Below are 21,654 nucleotides of genomic sequence, written 5' to 3' on the forward strand. Positions count from 1 at the left end.
ATCGCGTTTTCCCCCCCCCCCCCCCCGTCTTCAATTTGGCTGCCGCCGGGCACCGTAGTACGTGACGCCACGCGGCCACAAACACTTTGCGATGACGTCACCACGCACTCCGGACGTGATGACGTCACGAGAGGGGCTCGGGGTCAGGTGAGGCCACGAGGTGAGGTCACGTGACATCGGGGTCAGGTGAGGCCACGAGGTGAGGTCACGTGACGTCGGGGTCAGGTGAGGCCACAAGGTGAGGTCACATGACATCGGGGTCAGGTGAGGCCACGAGGTGAGGTCACGTGACATCGGGGTCAGGTGAGGCCACGAGGTGAGGTCACATGACATCGGGGTCAGGTGAGGTTACAAGGTGAGGTCACGTGACATCGGGGTCAGGTGAGGCCACAAGGTGAGGTCACGTGACATCAGGGTCAGGTGAGGCAGCGAGGTGAGGTCACATGACGTCAGGGTCAGGTCAAATTGGCTCAAGTGGGGTCAGATAGAGATTCTATCTGACCCCACTGTGATGACAGCAGCAGCAGCAGCAAATATGTTTCAGGAGCTGGATACGAGTGCCGAGGTCTGCTGCTCGCCACGACGAGAGGGTGCAGAGGCCTTCAGCAGACAGAGTCCCCGTCTACACCATTGGAACCTCATTTGCCAGAAGAAAAAATATGATCATTGTTTTTTTACCATTTTTATCTGGCAACAAAACTGACACCTTTTCTTTTTCAATGGTGTAAATGCTTACCCCGAGCTCTCATACTCTGATGGTGCATTGTCCTTGAGTTGTGCGCCTTTTGGCGTCATCTGGTCCAACCCCATGTGAGAATAGGCTCTAAGGAAAGCTGTCTCGGGTGTGGACCAATCAACTTCAAGGACAGTGCACATACATTATCAGAGTTGTTTTTTTTTGTTTGCATTACGACTGCAGGTATTGTGGTAAATGCAAACATGACTCCTTGTAAAAAAAAAGGTGTCAGTTTTGTTGCCAGATAGAAGGGTAAAAAACCAATTATCAGTCCCCGTCTAGTTTTCCCGTGTGCCTTCTCACCCTGAAGGAGGGCAGCCTTTCAGCGGGTTCACCACGAAATTGTGGTGACGTCACCAGGGCGCTTGTGCCAGGCTAGGTGCGCCTCGAGGCCACGTGAAGTGTCGACGGCTCACTAACAAGTCACAGGGCAAACCCAGCTGCCATGGGTCCACTGGCAGAGATGCACCACCTGTGCTCCACAACGTGCCACCTCGCTGCGTTTTAGCCGCCCCGTGCTCCGCTTGTTGTTGTGAGCGTCGCTCCTCCGCCCTCCGCTTTTGCTGGAGGGCGACGACCTCAAACTGCGCAGCAGCGTCCTTCCCGAGCCTCCTTTGCGGTGGTCGATCTTGACACCGCTGGTATCGGTCATCGGCAAGTCCACTCAGCTCCACATCCTCCTGTACCGCATCAGCTGAATCTCTTCTCCAGCCCGTGGGGCGCCCATGTAGCCCCCTCGATCCGGCCAAACAGAAGCCGCCTAGGATTGCGGTGGCTGAGTATGCGGGCTGCGTGACCCAGCAAAAGCAGCCTCCGCGCCTTGCCGGAGGAGCTCACTCATGGGACTGCGTCCAGATATTTAAAGGATCTCTGAGCTCCTCACACTGTACCTCAACGTGGTCAAAGCAAGGATGGATCGTAGGCAGGCCAGTCTGAATGTTTCAAACCAGCGAAGATGTCCCTTTGGAGAGATCCACGATTCACAAGCAGAGAGGAGGGGTATCACTGTGGAGCAGGGGTGGAGAACCTTTTTTCTGCCAAGGGCCATTTGAACATTAATAACATCATTCGCGGGCCATACAAGAGTATAAACTTAAAGATTAGCCCGTTATATTCGGTTAAACATTTCGTTAACTCGCCCCTAATGTGATGGCTGGAACTGCCAAATGATTTCGCGAGCCTTATACGGCCCGCGGGCCGGACGTTCCCCACCCCTGCCTGAGTGTGGAGCGATAGGCCAGGTAGCTTCCAATACAGCGTTACACAGCTGACGAAAAGATCATGCCGCCCGACTCCTCACTTACTCACCTACACACACACACGATTAAATATCCCCCGTATAGTCGTAACAGACTTTTGGGGCAAGTGCTGTTAGCGAGCACCTATGAATGACGGCAGGGCACACGAGGGGGTGGGTGGCCAGCACTACGCCTGGCCGCCTTTGTCTCCCAAGTGGCAATGTTTATACATCGTAAAAGGTACTCATTTGAGGCCGAGTCGACCCAGGGGAGGCTCCGGACCGGTTAAGATAACCACGTTGTCCGTGAGCAGGATTCGAATTCGTGTTAGCAGGTTTGTAGCTCAGCGTGCTCACCGCTACACTACCGCTCCCCACACCGACCTACATGACAAAGATCCCCCATATAGCCTTTAACAGATTGGCGGGGCAAATGCTGTTCGTGAGCACCTATGAATGCCGGCACGGAACACGAGGGGGTGGGTGGGTTGCCAACACCACGCCCGCCATTCGCCACGAAGCGACGGTGATGTCACCACGGCACCTGTGCCAGGCCAGGTGAAGTGTCGAAGGCTCGCCGATAGGTCTCGGTACAGACCCAGGTGACATGGGTTGGCTGACTGAGATGCAAACGCCAAATGTACAGCAGGCGTCATGGTCGGGATCGAGCGCACGACCTCCTGTATACCAGGCGAGGTAGTTAACATCTCGCGACCGTGACGCCCCACCTGTGCCAGCTATGCCCGTACCTTGGCAACTTGCCGCATTTTAACCACACGGCGCTCTGCTCGTGCTTGCGAGCGTCGCTCCTCCACCCTCCGTTGTTGCTGGAGGGCGACTGCCTCCAACTGTCCAGTAGCGTCCTTCACGAGCCTCCTCCAGAGGCCGATTTTGACACCGCTGGTACCAGTCATGGGCAAGTCCACTCAGCTCCACATCCTCCCGTACCGCATCAGTCCATCTCTTCTCCAGCCCATGTCGTGCTCGTGTAGCCCCCTCTATGCGGTCAAACAGAAGCTGCTTGAGCGGGCGGTGGCTGGGCTTGCGGGCTACATGACGAAGCCAACGCAGCCTTGCCTGCCAGAGCTCACCGATGGGAATGTGTCCAGAGCCTTCAAGAATGTGTGAGCTAGCCACACAAGCTAGCCTGGTTAAACCCAGGATAACACCACACCTACCTCCGCAGACACCGCCACAAACGCCTACGCAGACACTGCCACGCCGCGTGTACCGCGAGTTGAGTTTTATTGGCAGAAATCGTCACGAAAAGCAACAACGCGTGCGGTGACGTCAGTCGAGGAATGAATACTGCTCAGTCTGGGTGTACCCAGCGCCTTCTCCTCCATAAAATCTACAGCACCTCCCACCTATACCTACACCCTCTAGCTATCTACACCCCGTCCTCTACAGCATCTCCCACCTCTACCTACAGCATGGAACTCCACCTCGGGTAGCCCCGCGCATTGGCACGTCGTCAAGGTGGTTGTTGTTGAGGCGAGGTTTTAAACCCTTGAACAAAGTCCAGATGTAAAAAAAACACATTTGGTGACCTCAGTCACCTTCACGTACAGCCACTACGTCGTTTCCAAACTTGAGTCCTCGCGACCCCCGACCACGCTACGTCATTCCGCGTTAAGCCATTTACTCCACATTTAAATTAACTCGTTTCACGCTGCACGCGTCCGTTGATTGTTGAACGTCCCACGTGGCGCGCTAAACAATGAACGCTGTCCGCGGTTAATAGAGTATTAAAATGAAGATCGGAATCTCGTGCGCGTATGTACAGGTGCATGTACAACCATCATCAGGCGCATATAGCGTGGCACGAGTTGATTTGAAGTGGGGGGGGGTTACATTGGGAAGACGGAGCAGGGTGGATCGTGAGGACGAAAGTTTGGGAAACTCTTCCCCAGAGCATCTCCCACGTACACCGACCACGACGCGTGGTGGTGCTGTGTGAAGCACGGGCGAGCATCACAGGATCACACTGAACTCTCCGGGTCGGGGCAGAGTGAACCTCTCCTCTCCCCCGCTCCGTCTCCGGGCCAAGGAATGTGACCTCTGACCTTGCGATCTTTCATCTCTTGACCTCTGACCCTGCGACCTCTCGTCCCTCGACCTCTGACCTTGCGACCTCTCGTCCCTCGACTTCTGACCCTGCGGTCGCTCGTCCCTCGACTTCTGACCTTGCGGTCGCTCGTCCCTCGACCTCTGACCTTGCGATCGCTCGTCCCGCGACCTCTGACCTTGTGATCGCTCGTCCCTCGACCTCTGACCCTGGGATCGCTCGTCCCTCGACCTCTGACCCTGCGACCTCTGATCGGCCGAGCTGCGCCCATGCGACCTACGTCTGTGTGCCGCGTCGTCGCGCACGTCACGCGGCCGCCCGTGAGCATGGTGCCGCTCGTCGCGCGACCTGTCGTCAGCCGACCTGCGTCCGTGCGACCTCGTGTGACCCCGCGACCCCTCCTCCCGTGATCCGTGACCCCTCGACCTCCTCTCTTCTACCGCAGCCCCGACCGTCGCCGGGTCACGTGACCCGCGCTCCGGGTCACGTGACCCGCCGGTGGCGGCCCCGCCACTCGGCCACTCGGGGCCGGGGTCGTGGGCCCGGTGGTCCCCGCGAGGCCGCTTGTCGCGCGACCTCCCGTGGGAGCGGCCCTCCGACCTGGCGTCGCGCGAGGGCGGGCGGGGACGGCACGGGGGCGGCACGGGGCTGCCCGCGATGGGCGGCAGCGGCGGTGCCCGCGACGGGGGCGGCCCCGCCGCGTGGTGGGGGGTTGGCGCGGAGGGGCACGGCGGAGCCGCCGCCGTCGCCTCGCGTGGGCGCACGCGGGGAGGAGGAGGAGACACGCGTCCCTGCGAAGACGTCAGCGGCTGCTGCTGCCGATGGTGATGGTGGTGGTGATGGTGGTGTTGATGCTGTTCGTGTTTCTGCTTCTGGTGGTGGCTTGGACCCAGCTGTTGCTGCTGCTGCTGTCGCCGATGGTGCCGCCCCTCGTGGTGGCGGTGGTGGTGGCGGTGGTATCGCTCGTAATCGGACAGAGAGGACGATGACGAGGTGGTGGAGGACACCTCATCCGCGTGGCCGCCCTCGTGGAACACTCCTCCTCCCACATCGTCATTGTCGTCGTCGTCGGGCCCCCGCGTGCCGCTGGCGCGGGTGGCGCAAGTCTGGGCGTCCGACACGCCGGGGCCCAGACTCGACTTGTCCGTCCAGCCGCCCCGCAGGGACCCCCGCCAGCGCCGACCGGTCCCCCGCCACCGCTCCTGGTAGCGCCGGTAGTGCCCCCACTCGCCGTCCGCGCCCGCCTCGCCATTGGCGTTGAGGTCGGAGTGGAGCTCTCCGGCGGGCGGGGGGTCATTGTCGGTGGCTCCGCCGGGGCGGCCGCCTCCGCCGTCGTCGGCGGTGGCGGCGCCACGCTGCCGCTGCTGATTGGCGTTGGCAGTTGGCGGCAAAGGCTGCGCCGCGTGGGCGTGCGCCAGCGCGCGCGCGTGCGCCGCCACGTTCTCCTCCGTGAGCTGCGGGTTGATTCGCCGCACGATCTCCAGCTCCACGGCACGCGGCACCACCAGCACCAGCGCCGCTGCCGGATTGCCGCCGCTGCTGCCCTCCCCCGCCACCGCCAGACGCAGCAGGGACACGCTGCGCAGCTGGTTCGCGTTGTGCAGATGCTGCCCTAGAAGCTGCTGCTGCTGCTGAAGCTGGTGCTGCGTGGTGGGCAGCTCCCCCAGCATGGGCCACCATTCCGGGGGGAACTGCGCCGCATAGGTGAGCAGGCCGCCTCCCCCGCTCCCGGCGCCGTGCTTGTGCTTGCTGGAGCGCTGGAACGCCCGGTCAAGCCGCAGCGATCGGCGCAGGAACGCCAGCCCCTGCTGCAGGGCGCCCCCCCGGGGCTTTGCCGTGGGGGGTGCGGGGGAACTCGGAGGCGGGGACGGGGGAGGGGACACGGGGGGGCACGGGAGGGAGGCGGACGCCGGCTCCCCTGGGGAGGAGGAGCGGGGGACGGCCGCGGCCTCCAACTCACCGTGGCCGTCGGGGTCCGTGCCGAGGGGACACGAGGGGGGCGGCAGGCCGTGGATCACGGGGGCAGTGGGGACCAGGCAGGAGGAGGGTACCCCCGTTGTCTCAGAATCAAAGACGAGGTCCCCGACGAGGTCTCCAGACGGATCCCCGGTGAGAACGGCGAGGACCGCATCGCCCTCATCTCCATCATGCCCCCCGAGTTCCGTATCTCCTTGTCCCGTGTCTCCGTGTCCTGTGTCTCCGCCGTGTCCCGTGTCTCCGCCGTGTCCCGTGTCTCCGCCGTGTCCTGTGTCTCCCCCATGTTCTTTGTCTCCGTGCAATGCGGACCCACCCCCCGTGCTACCCCCCGGGTGCTCGGGGGGTTCGGTGGTTTCACAAGTGGGCACGGGGTGAGTGCGAGTTGATATGCGAGTGGCGTCACCACCTCCAGGGACCGCACCGTTCTCCCCCGTAAGGATCGGAGTTGCCTCGACTACTACACTCATTGTCGAAGTAGCGAACGCAGGGGCCTGGTGTACACGCACACACGGCACAGCATCACACGGTGTCACACACAGCCAACGACACACACGGTCAAATACAATCGCGCATAGCCACCACATCATAATACAGTCACCACACCATCACAGACAGACATCACACAAATACGATCAAATTCTCACTTGCAACCATTTAAAGCAATGCCACATAACTCTCCGAACCTCCAAGAGGAGGCTGCAATGAGCCTCCTCATTCCCTCATGTAGGAAGCTATAAGCAGTGAGAGTGGGCCTGTCGCTGTCTCTCAGCTCGCTGGAACACCTCCATTAACCAGGGTTTGTGGGGAGGTCAAGACCACGTGCCCAATCAAGCCAGAGCAGCTGCATGAGCCGCAGTCCTGAACCTCTCCAATTACCCCTCGACTTCAGGAGGAGGTGGGGGTTACGATGCCAACCCCAGCCACAAGCGATGATCAGATTCTCGCTTGCAACTTTCAACAGCGAGTCCAGACGGGGCTATTTCTGGTTTGAACATGATGAGACGCGGATTGCCAGTCCACAGTGGAAGAACAGCAGGTGCATCTTACAGATGACAAGCTGATGGTCAGTGGACAGATCAGCTCCACTGTAAGTCCTGGTGTCAAGAACATGAGCTATCATTTGCCGTCTAGCCACAAGAGTTCAGTAGATATTCTTGGTTGGTTTCTGGCATGCGCCCACAGCCACACATGCACCAATATACACACTTATCAGAAAACAACATTAACATGTGCAGGATCACACACAGCAGACCAACACAGCACCACTATATGTAAACAGAATCGGACAACACACAGGACATCACTGGACACCCCAACATGCAAAGATCCCCACTATAGCCCGAACAGACTGTTGGGGCAAATGCTGTTAGCCGGCAGCTATGAAGGCTGGGATGGCACACGAGGGGGTGGGTGGCCAGGACCATGCCCGGCCGCCTTTGTCTCCACAGTGGCGATGTATACACATCGTACCACACACACCGCTCAACCATACGCACACACACCGCTCAACCACACGCACACACACACCGCTCAACCACACACACACCGCTCAACCACACACACACACCACACAACCACACACACACACCGCTCAACCACACACACACACACCGCTCAACCACACACACACACACCGCTCAACCACACACACACCGCTCAACCACACACACCGCTCAACCACACACACACCGCTCAACCACACACACACACACACCGCTCAACCACACACACACCGCTCAACCACACACACACCGCTTAACCACACACACACACCGCTCAACCACACACACACCGCTCAACCACACACACACCGCTTAACCACACACACACCGCTCAACCACACACACACCGCTCAACCACACACACACACACACCGCTCAACCACACACACACACACCGCTCAACCACACACACACACCGCTCAACCACACACACACCGCTCAACCACACACACACCGCTTAACCACACACACACCGCTCAACCACACACACACCGCTCAACCACACACACACACACCGCTCAACCACACACACACACACAAACACCGCTCAACCACACACACACACCGCACAACCACACACACCGCGGACACACACACACACACACCACTCAACCACACACACACACACCGCTCAACCACACACACACACCGCTCAACCACACACACCGCGGACACACACACACACCACTCAACCACACACACACCGCACAACCACACACACACCGCACAACCACACACACACACCGCTCAACCAGACACACACCGCTCAACCACACACACACACACACCGCTCAACCACACACACACACCGCTCAACCACACACACACACCGCTCAACCACACACACACACCGCTCAACCACACACACACACCGCTCAACCACACACACACACACCGCTCAACCAAACACACACACACCGCTCAACCACACACACACACACCGCTCAACCACACACACACACACCGCTCAACCACACACACACACACCGCTCAACCACACACACACACACCGCTCAACCACACACACACACCACTCAACCACACACACACACCGCTCAACCACACACACACACACCGCTCAACCACACACACACACACCGCTCAACCACACACACACACCGCTCAACCACACACACACACCGCTCAACCACACACACACACCGCTCAACCACACACACACCACTCAACCAAACACACACACACACCGCTCAACCACACACACACACACCGCTCAACCACACACCGCTCAACCACACACACACCGCTCAACCACACACCGCTCAACCACACACACACACACCGCTCAACCACACACACCGCACAACCACGCACACACACACCGCACAACCACGCACACACACACACACCGCTCAACCACACACACACCGCTCAACCACACACACACACACACCGCTCAACCACACACACACACCGCTCAACCACACACACACACACCGCTCAACCACACACACACACACCGCTCAACCACACACACACACCGCTCAACCACACACACACACCGCTCAACCACACACACACACCGCTCAACCACACACACCGCTCAACCACACACACACACACTGCTCAACCACACACACCGCTCAACCACGCACACACACACCGCACAACCACGCACACACACACCGCTCAACCACACACACCGCTCAACCACACACACCGCTCAACCACACACACACACACCGCTCAACCACACACACACACACCGCTCAACCACACACACACACACCGCTCAACCACACACACACACACCGCCCAACCACACACACACACACCGCTCAACCACACACACACACCGCTCAACCACACACACACACCGCTCAACCACACACACACCGCTCAACCACACACACACACACCGCTCAACCACACACACCGCTCAACCACACACACCGCACAACCACACACACACACCGCTCAACCACACACACACACACCGCTGAACCACACACCACACACCGCTCAACCACACACACACACACCGCTCAACCACACACACACACACCGCTCAACCACACACACACACACCGCTCAACCACACACACACCGCTCAGCCACACACACACACCGCTCAACACACACACACACCGCTCAACCACACACACACACACCGCTCAACCACACACACACACACACCGCTCAACCGCACACACACACAACCACACACACCGCTCAACCACACACACCGCTCAACCACACACACCGCACAACCATATACACCGCTCAACCACACACTCCGCACAACCACACACACACACCGCTCAACGACACACACACGCCGCACAACACACACCACACAACCACACACACACACCGCTCAACCACACACACACACACACTGCTCAACCGCACACACACACACCGCACACACACACCGCACCCGCACAACCGCACACACACACACCGCTCAACCGCACACACTACACACCGCACACACACCGCACAACCGCACACACACACACCGCTCAACCACACACACACACAACCACACACACCGCACAACCACACACACACACCGCTCAACCACACACACACACACCGCACAACCACACACACACACCGCTCAACCCCACACACACACCGCTCAAGCACACACACACACCGCTCAACCACACACACACACCGCACAACCACACACACACACCGCACAACACACACACACACCACACAACCACACACACACACACCGCACAACCACACACACACACCGCACAACCACACACACACACCGCTCAAGCACACACACCGCACAACCACACACACACACCGCACAACACACACACCGCTCAACCACACACACCACACAACCACACACACACCACACAACCACACACACTACATACCACGTGACCTCTGGAGCTCGCCTCGTCCAATCACGCGCGCGTTACCACGGTAACGCCCCTCACAAGGCGTGAGAAGGGCTTATGGTGGTGATGGTGGTGCCTAATCTCACCATTACCATACCACAATTACATGCACCGTCACATGCAATTCCACCACCACATCCCCATCATATCACCCCTATCACCAACATCATACCCAACATTACACCCATCACGCCATAGCATCAAACCGTTAAATCATCATCACCACCCTCCCTCCCGTACTTAAATTACATCACCACCATCATCACTACACTCACTACCATCATCACTACACCACTACCATCATCACTACACCACTACCATCATCACTACACTCACCACCATCATCACTACACCACCACCATCATCACTACACCACTACCATCATCACTACACCACTACCATCATCACTACACTCACCACCATCATCACTACACCACTACCATCATCACTACACTCACTACCATCATCAGCTCCTCATCTGCAGAATCATCACACGTGCATCACGCCATCACATCACCTCATCACAAACACACAAATGCATCAGCCGCGTCACAAGATTTACTCTATTATCAATTATCTCCCACCACTCCATAACCTCATCAGCTACATCACCATCACCACCACCTCATTCCCATGTTTTAAGTCACTTCAACTCGTTCATCATCACACCACCACTTAATTTGCAGCACCATCACCTCAACCGCACCCCCATCAAAAACATCACCACCTCATCTACAGCATCACAAACATCCCCATCCCATCACCTCATCACCACCTCATCTGCAGCATCACATTCACTCCCATCACCTCACCCATCACCCCCAAAACCTCACAGCATCACCACCATCACTTCACCTCATCCCCATCACCTCACCCGATCACCTCAACCCCATCACCCCATCACCTCACCACCATCATCTCATCACCATCACCTCACCACCATCACTCATCACCATCACCTCACCACCATCACCTCACCACCACCACCTCACCACCATCACCTCATCACCACCACCACCACCATCCCCCATCACCCCCATCACCTCACCACCATCACCTCACCACCACCACCTCCATCAACTCACCACCATCACCTCATCACCACCACCACCATCCCCCATCACCGCCATCACCTCACCACCATCACCTCACCCACATCACCTCACCACCATTACCTCACCACCATCACCACCACCATCACCACCACCCCCATCACCACCATCACCTCATCACCACCATCACCTCATCACCACCCCCATCACCACCTCACAACCATCACCACCACCCCATCACCCCCATCACCACCATCACCCCCATCACCACCATCACCTCATCACCACCATCACCTCATCACCACCATCACCATCCCCATCACCACCTCACAACCATCCCCATCACCACCATCACCTCACCACCCCCATCACCTCATCACCAATCCCCCCATCACCACCATCACCTCATCACCACCCCCATCACCATCACCTCATCACCAATCACCTCATCACCAATCCCCCCATCACCTCATCACCTCATCACCACCCCCATCACCACCATCACATCACCACCCCCATCACCACCATCACATCACCACCCCCATCACCACCATCACCTCATCACCACCCCCATCACCACCATCACCTCATCACCACCCCCATCACCACCATCACCTCATCACCACCCCCATCACCACCATCACATCACCACCCCCATCACCACCATCACATCACCACCCCCATCACCACCATCACCTCATCACCACCCCCATCACCACCATCACCTCATCACCACCCCCATCACCACCATCACATCACCACCCCCATCACCACCCCCATCACCACCATCACCTCATCACCACCCCCATCACCACCATCACATCACCACCCCCATCACCACCATCACCTCATCACCACCCCCATCACCACCATCACCTCATCACCACCCCCATCACCACCATCACATCCCCACCCCCATCACCACCATCACATCACCACCCCCATCACCACCATCACCTCATCACCACCCCCATCACCACCATCACATCACCACCCCCATCACCACCATCACCTCATCACCACCCCCATCACCACCATCACCTCATCACCATCACCTCATCACCATCACCACCATCACCTCACCCCCATCACCACAATCACCTCACCACCACCATCACCCCCATCACCACCATCACCTCACCACCCCCACCCTTACCGCCTCTGCGCCGCTCTCTGGCCGCGTCTCCTCGCCGCGCAGCTGGGCGAGTTCATGGCGCCGCCTTCACAGAATCGCGAGGAGCAGACGACGCGATCCACTTCTACGTCTCCTCCTCCTCCTCCTCGCCGCCGTGCGACCTCCCCGTCTCCCCCCGTGGTGTCTCCCTGCGATGTCCCCCCGCGGTGTCTCCCCGTTGTCTCCTCCCCGTGATCTCACCGCCGTGTCTCCCCCCGTGGTCTCTCCCCTCGGCGGTGTCTCCCCGCTGTCTCCTCTCCGCGATGTCTCCCCCCGCGGTGTCTCCTCTCCGTGGTCTCCCTGACGTGTCTCCCCGTTGTCTCCTCCCCCCGTGGTCTCTCCCCTCAGTGTCCCCCCGCGGTGTCTCCCTGCCGTGTCCCCCTCTGTGTCTCCCCGCGTTGTCTCCCCCCGTGGTCCCCCCGTGGTCTCCCTGCCGTGTCCCCCGCTGTGTCTCCCCGTTGTGTCTCCCCGTGGTCTCCCCGCCGTGTCCCCCGTTGTGTCTCCCCTTAGTCTCCCTGCCGTGTCCCCCGTGGTCTCCCTGCCGTGTCCCCCTGTGTCCCCTTTAGTCTCCCCCCGCTGTGTCTCCCTGCCGTGTCCCCCTCTGTGTCTCCCCGTAGTCTCCCTGCCGTGTCCCCCTCTGTGTCTCCCCGTAGTCTCCCTGCCGTGTCCCCCTCTGTGTCTCCCCCCGTTGTCTCCGTCGTCTCCTCGAGCAGCGCGCGCGGGGCGGGGCCTCGTGACGTCACCGCGGCGCCCGTTCGACGTTGGCGGGAAAACCGCAGCCGCCTCCTCCTCCTCATTATCATGCATCTCATTATGATCATGATGAGATCACTGTCCTCATCATCATCGCATTATCACCATCACACTGTCATCATCATCACCATCTCATCACCATCTCATCATCACCATCACACTGTCATTATCATCACCATCTCATCACCATATCATCATCACCATCTCATCATCATTACCATCATCATCACCATCTCATCACCATCTCATCATCACCATCACACTGCCATCATCATCACCATCTCATCACCATCTCATCATCACCATCACACTGTCCTCATCATCATCATCACCATCTCATCACCATCTCATCATCACCATCACACTGTCCTCATCATCATCATCACCATCTCATCATCACCATCACACTGTCCTCATCATCATCACCATCTCATCATCATCACCATCATCATCACCATCTCATCATCACCATCACACTGTCCTCATCATCATCATCACCATCTCATCATCACCATCACACTGTCCTCATCATCATCACCATCTCATCATCATCACCATCATCATCACCATCTCATCATCACCATCTCATCATCACCATCTCATCATCACCATCTCATCATCACCAGCTCATCGTCACCATCTCATCATCACCATCACACTGTCCTCATCATAATCATCACCATGTCATCATCACCATCTCATCATCATCATCACCATCTCATCACCATCTCATCATCACCATCACACTGTCCTCATCATCATCACCATCTCATCATCGCCATCACACTGTCCTCATCATCATCATCATCACCATCTCATCATCATCACCATCTCATCATCACCACCTCATCATCACCATCTCATCACCATCATCATCACCATCTCATCATCATCACCATTTCATCATCACCATCACACTGTCCTCATCATCATCATCATCACCATTTCATCATCATCACCATCACACTGTCCTCATCATCATCACCATCTCATCATCACCATCACACTGTCCTCATCATCATCATCACCATCTCATCATCACCATATCATCATCACCATCATCATCACCATCTCATCATCATCACCATCTCATCATCACCATCTCACCATCATCATCATCACACTGTCATCACCATCATCACCATCTCACCATCATCGCCATAGTTTCATCATCAGACTCTCATCGCTTTACCATCAACCGATCATCACCATCTCATCATTATCAGCTCACCATCCCCTCAGCATCAATTGCTAATTATCACCAACTCATCGTTATTAATCAGATCCATTGCTAATTATCACCAACTCATCGTTATTAATCAGATCCATTGCTAATTATCACCAACTCATCGTTATTAATCAGATCATATAATCTCAGCATATTCATGATCGATCAATTATTATCATCAGCTACGAAATCGTCGACAGATTATCATCATCCTCGCTGTAATCATCACTAACGTATCATCATCATCATTAGCTCATCACCACCACGATCTTCACTCGAATGGTCTTGGTCTTCACTCTAATCATGAACAGCTTCGTAATTAGCACCATCATCATTAGCTCATCACCACCACGATCTTCACTCTCATCATCATCAGCTTCGTAATTAGTACCCTCGTCACCATGATCATGATCATTGTCAGCTCATCATCATCATGATCATCATCATGATCATTATCAGCTCATCATCATCATGATCATCATCATGATCATCAGCTCATCATCATCAGCTCATCATCATCATGATCATCATCATGATCATCATCAGCTCATCATCATCATGATCATCATCATGATCATCATCATGATCATTGTCAGCTCATCATCTTCATGATCATTATCATCATCATCATGATCATCAGCTCATCATCATGATCATCATCATGATCATCAGCTCATCATCATCATTATCGTCATCATGATCATCATCATGATCATTGTCAGCTCATCATCATCATGATCATCATCATGATCATTATCAGCTCATCATCATCATGATCATCATCATGATCATCAGCTCATCATCATCATGATCATCATCATCATGATCATCAGCTCATCATCATGATCATCATCATGATCATCAGCTCATCATCATCATGATCATCATCATGATCATCAGCTCATTATCAGCTCATCATCATCATGATCATCATCATGATCATCATCAGCTCATCATCATCATGATCATCATCATGATCATCAGCTCATCATCAGCTCATCATCAGCTCATCATCACCATGATCATCACCATGATCATCATCATCACCATGATCATCATCATCATCATGATCATCTGCTCATCATCATCAGCTCATCATCACCATGATCATCACATATTCATCATCATCATGATCATCATCATCATCATGATCATCTGCTCATCATCATCAGCTCATCATCATCATGATCACTGGGGAGGCAACAGGGGCCAGGCCACCGCCTTATCTGCGGTGTCGTGGCGGTCTTCAGTGGCTGCTCCTCGCATTCTCTAAATAGCACTTGCCCCGACAGGCGCGTGCGCTACACGGGGGGAGGACCTTTGTCTGTGCGCGTCTCGCATTGTGTGGGGCGGTGTGGGGTGTGGCGTCGGGGCGTGGTGGGGTGTGTGTGGAGGGTGTGTGGGGGTGTGTGGTGGGGTGTGTGTGGAGGGTGTGGTAGTGTAGGGGTGTGTGTGGGGGTGTGGGGTGGGGGGGTTGTGTGGTGGTGTAGGGGCGTGGTGTGGGGGTGAGGTGCGGGGCGTGGCGTCGGGGCGTGGTGTATGTGTGTGGGGTGTGTGTGGGGGTGTGTGGGGGGGTGTGTGTGGGGGTGTGTGGGGGTGTGTGTGGGGGGTGTGGTGTGGGGGTGTGTGTGTGTGGGGTGTGACGTGGAGGTGTGTGTGGGGGTGTGGTGGGGTGTGTGTGTGGGGTGTGGCGTGGTGTGGGGTGTGTGGTAGGGGTGTGTATGGGGGTATGTGTGGGGTGTGGTGTGTGGGGGTGTGGTGTGTCGGTTTGTGTGGGGGTGTGGTGGGGTGTGTGTGGAGGGTGTGGCGTGGTGTGGGGTATGTCTGGGGTGTGTGGGGGGTGGGGGGAGGTTTATGCGGGGATGGTGTGGGTTCTGTGTGTGGTGTGTGGTGTGGGTGGGGTGTTGTGGGTGTGTGGTGGTGTATGGTGTGTGTGGGGTGGTGTATGGGGTGTGTGTGGGGTGGTGTATGGGGTGTGAGGTGGGGGGTGGGGTGTGTGGGGTGTTTGTGGGGTGGGTGTTTGGTGGTGTATGGTGTGTGTGGGGTGTGGTGTGTGGGGTGTGTGGGGTGTGTGTGGGGTGGTGTATGGTGTGTGTGGGGTGGTCTTTGGTGTGTGTGGGGGGTAGTATGGGAGGGGGGGGGCTCATTAACATATCAATGGAACTGGGGGAGCGAGACGCGGCCATGCAACGCGGCCCTCACTCACACGCCCCCCACAGCACCCACGACTGCTGCTGCTGGCGGGCTGGGTGATGGTTTGAGTTGGTGGGAGCACTTGCTCCTACAGTCTGTTAAGGCTACACGGGGGATCTTTGGTTTTGGTGTTGTTTATGGAGATTATGGTGGTTGATGCTAGTGATGGGGAGCGGTGGCGCAGTGCTTAGCGCGCTGCACTACGAACCCCTGCCACCCGAGTTGTATTCTCGCTCACGCCCAACACCCAGTGGCGATGATCTGAACCGGTCCTGGGTCTCGTCGAGGTCGACTCAACCTGAAATGAGTACCTGGTGCGGTGTAGTGTAGTAAACATCGCCACTAGGGAGACAAAGGCGGTCCGCCGTGGTGTTGGCCACCCACCCCCTCGTGTGTCATGCCGGCCTTCATTAACATAACTTGCCCTAATAGTCGGTTAAAGGCTATATGGGGAATCTATGTCTAAGATAGTGGTGATGATAGTGGCGACGGCGATAATGGTCGTGGTGGTGATGATAGTGGTGGTGGTGATGGTGGTGGTAGTGATGATAGTGGTGGTGATGGTGCTGGTAGTGGTGGTGATGATAGTGGTGGTGATGATGGTGGTGGTGATGATAGTGGTGGTGGTGGTGGTGATGATAGTGGTGGTGATGGTGATAGTGGTGGTGATGGTGCCGGTAGTGGTGGTGATGATAGTGGTGGTGGTGTGATAGTGGTGGTGCTGGTAGTGGTGGTGATGATAGTGGTGGTGATGGTGGTGGTGATGATAGTGGTGGTGATGGTGGTGGTGATGATAGTGGTGGTGATGGTAATGGTGGTGATGATAGTTGTGGTGGTGATGGTGGTGGTGGTGATGATAGTGGTGGTGCTGGTAGTGGTAGTGATGATAGTGGTGGTGATGGTGGTGATGATAGTGGTGGTGATGGTGCTGGTAGTGGTGGTGCTGGTAGTGGTGGTGATGATAGTGGTGGTGATGATAGTGGTGGTGCTGGAAGTGATGGTGATGATAGTGGTGGTGATGGTGGTGATGATAGTGGTGGTGATGGTGGTGGTAGTGGTGGTGATGATAGTGGTGGTGATGGTGGTGATGGTGATGATGATAGTGGTGATAGTGGTGATAGTGGTGGTGATGGTGGTGATGGTGGTGAGGGTGATGATAGTGGTGGTAGTGATGGTGATGATAGTGGTGGTGATGGTGGTGATGATAGTGGTGGTGATGGTGGTGATGATAGTGGTGGTAGTGGTGGTGATGATAGTGGTGGTGATGGTGGTGATGGTGATGATGATAGTGGTGATAGTGGTGGTGATGGTGGTGAGGGTGATGATAGTGGTGGTAGTGGTGGTGATGATAGTGGTGGTGATGGTGGTGATGATAGTGGTGGTGATAGTGGTGGTGGTGATGGTGGTGATGATAGTGGTGGTGGTGATGGTGGTGATAGTGGTGGTGGTGGTGATGGCGAGTGCCAGCCCATGAGGTTGTGAGGCCATTCTGAACTCCGTGCAGTCGGGCGAGACGCGTGTGTGTGGGTGCGTGTGTCACTGTGTGTGTGCTATTGTGTGTGTGTGCTATTGTGTGTGTGTGCTATTGTGTGTGTGTGCTATTGTGTGTGTGTGCATGTTGTGTGTGTGTGCATGTTGTGTGTGCGTGTTGTGTGTGTGTGGTGTATGTGTGTGGGTTCGATTCTCGCTCACGGCCAACACCAGTGACGATTATTTGAACCGGTCCTGGGCCTCCCCTAGGTCGACTCAGCTTCAAATGAGTACCTGGTGTGGTGTGTAAAAATCGCCACTGGGGAGACAAAGGCGGTCGGGCGTGGTGTTGGCCACCCACCCCCTCGTATATTGTTCCGGCCTTTAAAGGTGCTCGCTAACAGCACTTGTCCCATCAGTCTGTTCGAGGCTATACGGGGGATATTTGTCTTTGGGTGCGTTTGGCACTGTGTGATATTGTTTTTGTGTGTTGCAGTGTGTATGTGTGTGTGTGCTATTATGTTAATGTGTGAGTGTGGTATTGTGTGTGTGTGGTATTGTGTATGGTGTTGTGTGTATGGTATTGTGTTAATGTGGTTCTTATGTTGGTGTGTGTGTGTGGTATTGTGTGTGTGTGGTATTGTGTATGGTGTTGTGTGTATGGTATTGTGTTAGTGTGCTTCTCACGTTGGTGTGTGGTATTGTGTGTGTGTGGTATTGTCTTTGTGTGAGTTTGTGGGGAGCGGTGGTGTAGTGGTTAGCGCGCTGCGCTAGGAACCCAGCCACCCGAGTTCGATTCCCGCTCACGGCCAACACTAGTAGCGATTATCTGAACCAGTTCTGGGCCTCCCCTAGGTCGACTCAGCTTCAAATTAGTACCTGGTGCGGTGTGTAAACACATCGTCACCGGGGAGACAAAGGCGGCCGGGCGTGATGTTGGCCACCGACCCCCTCGTGTGCCGTGCCGGCCTTCATAGGTGCTCCTCGCTAACAGCACTTGCCCCCACAGTATGTTAAGGCTATCGGGGGATTTTTGCCTTGGTGTGTGAGTGTTGCTATTTTGGTAGTGTGGGACGAGGGTGGGGGTTCTGCATTGTGTTGGGGAGCGGTAGTGCAGTGGTTAGCGCACTGCCGGTAGACACCGTTCGATTCCCGATCACGGTCACCAACACCAGCGACGATTATCTGAATCAGCTTTGAGCTCAACTCAGTCTAAATGAGTATCTGGTGAGATGTGTAAACATCGCCACTAGGGAGACAAAGGCGGCCGGGCGCGGTGCCGTACCGACCTGTATAATGTGCTCGCTAACAGCACTTGCCCCAACAGTCTGTAAAGGTCCCACCTGATGACGGAGACTTGTGTTGCCTCCGAAACGTCGTGATCTTTATTTTATTTTTATTAATTTTGATGTTTTACCTACGTACACTTTACCGAAAAAACCTAAGAATATGAGTCTGTAAAGGCTAAACGGGGGGGGATCTTTGATTTTTGTCTTTGGTGGTGGCTGTGATGGTTGTGGTTATGGTGTTAGTTGTGGTTATGGTGTTGGTGGTGGTGGTGATAGTGGTGGTTGTGATTGTGCGTGTTGTGGAGGTGCTTGTGATGGTGGTTGTGATGGTGGTGGTTGTTGTGGAGGTGATTGTGATTGTGGGTGTTGTGGAGGTGGTTGTGATGGTGGTGGTTGATATATGGTGAAGGTGGTTGCGATGGTGGTGGTTGTTGTGGAGGTGATTGTGGGTGTTGTGGAGGTGGTTGTGATGGTGGTGGTTGTCGTGGAGGTGGTTATGATGGTGGTGGTGATAGTGGTGGTTGTGGGTGTTGAGAAGGTGGTTGCGATGGTGATGGCTGTGGTGGTTGTGATTGTGGCTGTTGTGAAGGTGGTTGCGATGGTGGTTGTGATGGTGGTGGTTGTTGTGGAGGTGATTGTGGTTGTTGTGGAGGTGCTTGTGATGGTGGTGGTTGTCGTGAAGGTGGTTGTGATGGTGGTGGTGATAGTGGTGGTTGTGATTGTGGGTGTTGTGGAGGTGGTTGTGATAGTGGTGCTTGTGACTGTGGTGGTGCTTGTTGTGAAGGTGGTTGCGATGGTGATGGCTGTGGTGGTTGTGATTGTGGCTGTTGTGAAGGTGGTTGCGATGGTGGTGGCTGTGGTGGTTGTCAGCAAGTCACGTGAACATGCAGCTGCCATGGGCTGTCTCGCCAAGTTTCCACGGCACTTCAATCACATCCAAGGGCCAGCAGCCCCGCCTCGGCCGCCTGGGCCGCGTGGCCAGGATACCGGCGGCTGCTGCTGATGCTGCTGCTGATGATGCTGCTGCTGCTGATGCTGCTGATGCTGCTGCTGCTGCTGATGCTGCTGATGCTGCTGCTGATGCTGATAATGCTGCTGCTGATGCTGCTGCTGATGATGCTGATGATGCTGCTGATGCTGATGCTGCTGATGCTGCTGATGCTGATGATGCTGCTGCTGCTGATGCTGCTGATGCTGCTGCTGCTGATGCTGCTGCTGATGCTGCTGATCCTGCTGCTGCTGCTGATGCTGCTGATGCTGCTGTGGCTGTTGCTGCTGCTGCTGCTGATGCGGCTGCTGCTGATGCTGCTGCTGATGCTGCTGCTGATGCTGCTGATGCTGCTGCTGCTGCTGCTGATGCTGCTGATGCTGATGCTCGTCCGTGTTTCCCCGTGCCGAAACCATGGCTTACCAACAAGGCAGTACAGCAAACGCGGACCTCACACATTCCGTCCGTGTGGGATAAGAGCGTTACCCAGCTCGCACTCGTGGGTTTTCTCAATGTGCGCTGGTTTGCTCACACACGCCAATGTTCATTAATCATATGTAGAGGATGGCAGAGCTTGGCGAAAATTGTTGGCTTCCTCCACCCTGGCGCCTCCCTAAGTCGTTCCCTCTCTCTACGAGATCGATGAGCGGAGACTGGGGCGCGTTACAAGTCGAAGTTACATACGATATGCGCACAGAGACAGGGAGACGTGAAGCCATCATTTTAATACAATTCTCGTTTAATCACCCGGGACAGCATCACTTAACACGTAACAAGCACGCGTGTCGCGCGCGTATATCTGTGCGTAACGTGTGTGTGTGTGTGTAACGTGCGTGTGTGTGCAACGTGTGTGTGTGCAACGTGTGTGTGTGTGCAACGTGTGTGTGTGTTCACATATACGCGAGCAGTGGATTTGCTGCCACGTGCTTTCTTCCCCTACCCCACACACATCGCATCACCATCCTCTTCTCCTTCGCCGCGCAACTCTTAGCGAGCGCACGCTCCGCCTACTCACCGGCCCCCGAAGCAGCTCACCTTCTCACCCGCTCGCTCACCTGCCCCACCATTCACCTGCCAAATCACTTGCCCGCCCGCCCGCCCA

The 21,654-nt window shown here is 55.9% G+C and overlaps 1 protein-coding gene across 1 annotated transcript; it reads right to left on the reverse strand.

The window, feature by feature from the left end:
- Positions 1 to 3,194: 3,194 nt before the first annotated feature.
- On the reverse strand, positions 3,195 to 12,874 carry LOC133342099 (AF4/FMR2 family member lilli-like). The gene is made up of 2 exons (XM_061551038.1): positions 12,614 to 12,874; positions 3,195 to 6,509 (listed from the first exon to the last, which is right to left on the reverse strand). Exon 2 carries the CDS (start codon positions 6,483 to 6,485, stop codon positions 3,948 to 3,950), a length of 2,538 nt encoding a protein of 845 aa, XP_061407022.1. The 5' UTR covers positions 6,486 to 6,509; positions 12,614 to 12,874; the 3' UTR covers positions 3,195 to 3,947.
- Positions 12,875 to 21,654: the final 8,780 nt, after the last annotated feature.

This window comes from Lethenteron reissneri, chromosome 2 (genome assembly GCF_015708825.2).
Source record: "Lethenteron reissneri isolate LAM-NWPU_2019-01 chromosome 2, ASM1570882v1, whole genome shotgun sequence".
Taxonomy (NCBI): domain Eukaryota; kingdom Metazoa; phylum Chordata; class Hyperoartia; order Petromyzontiformes; family Petromyzontidae; genus Lethenteron; species Lethenteron reissneri.

What these genes read in the sequence shown, in the direction of transcription:
- LOC133342099 (XM_061551038.1), bottom strand. Translation starts at nt 6,485, where the DNA reads ATGAGTGTAGTAGTCGAGGCAACTCCGATCCTTACGGGGGAGAACGGT.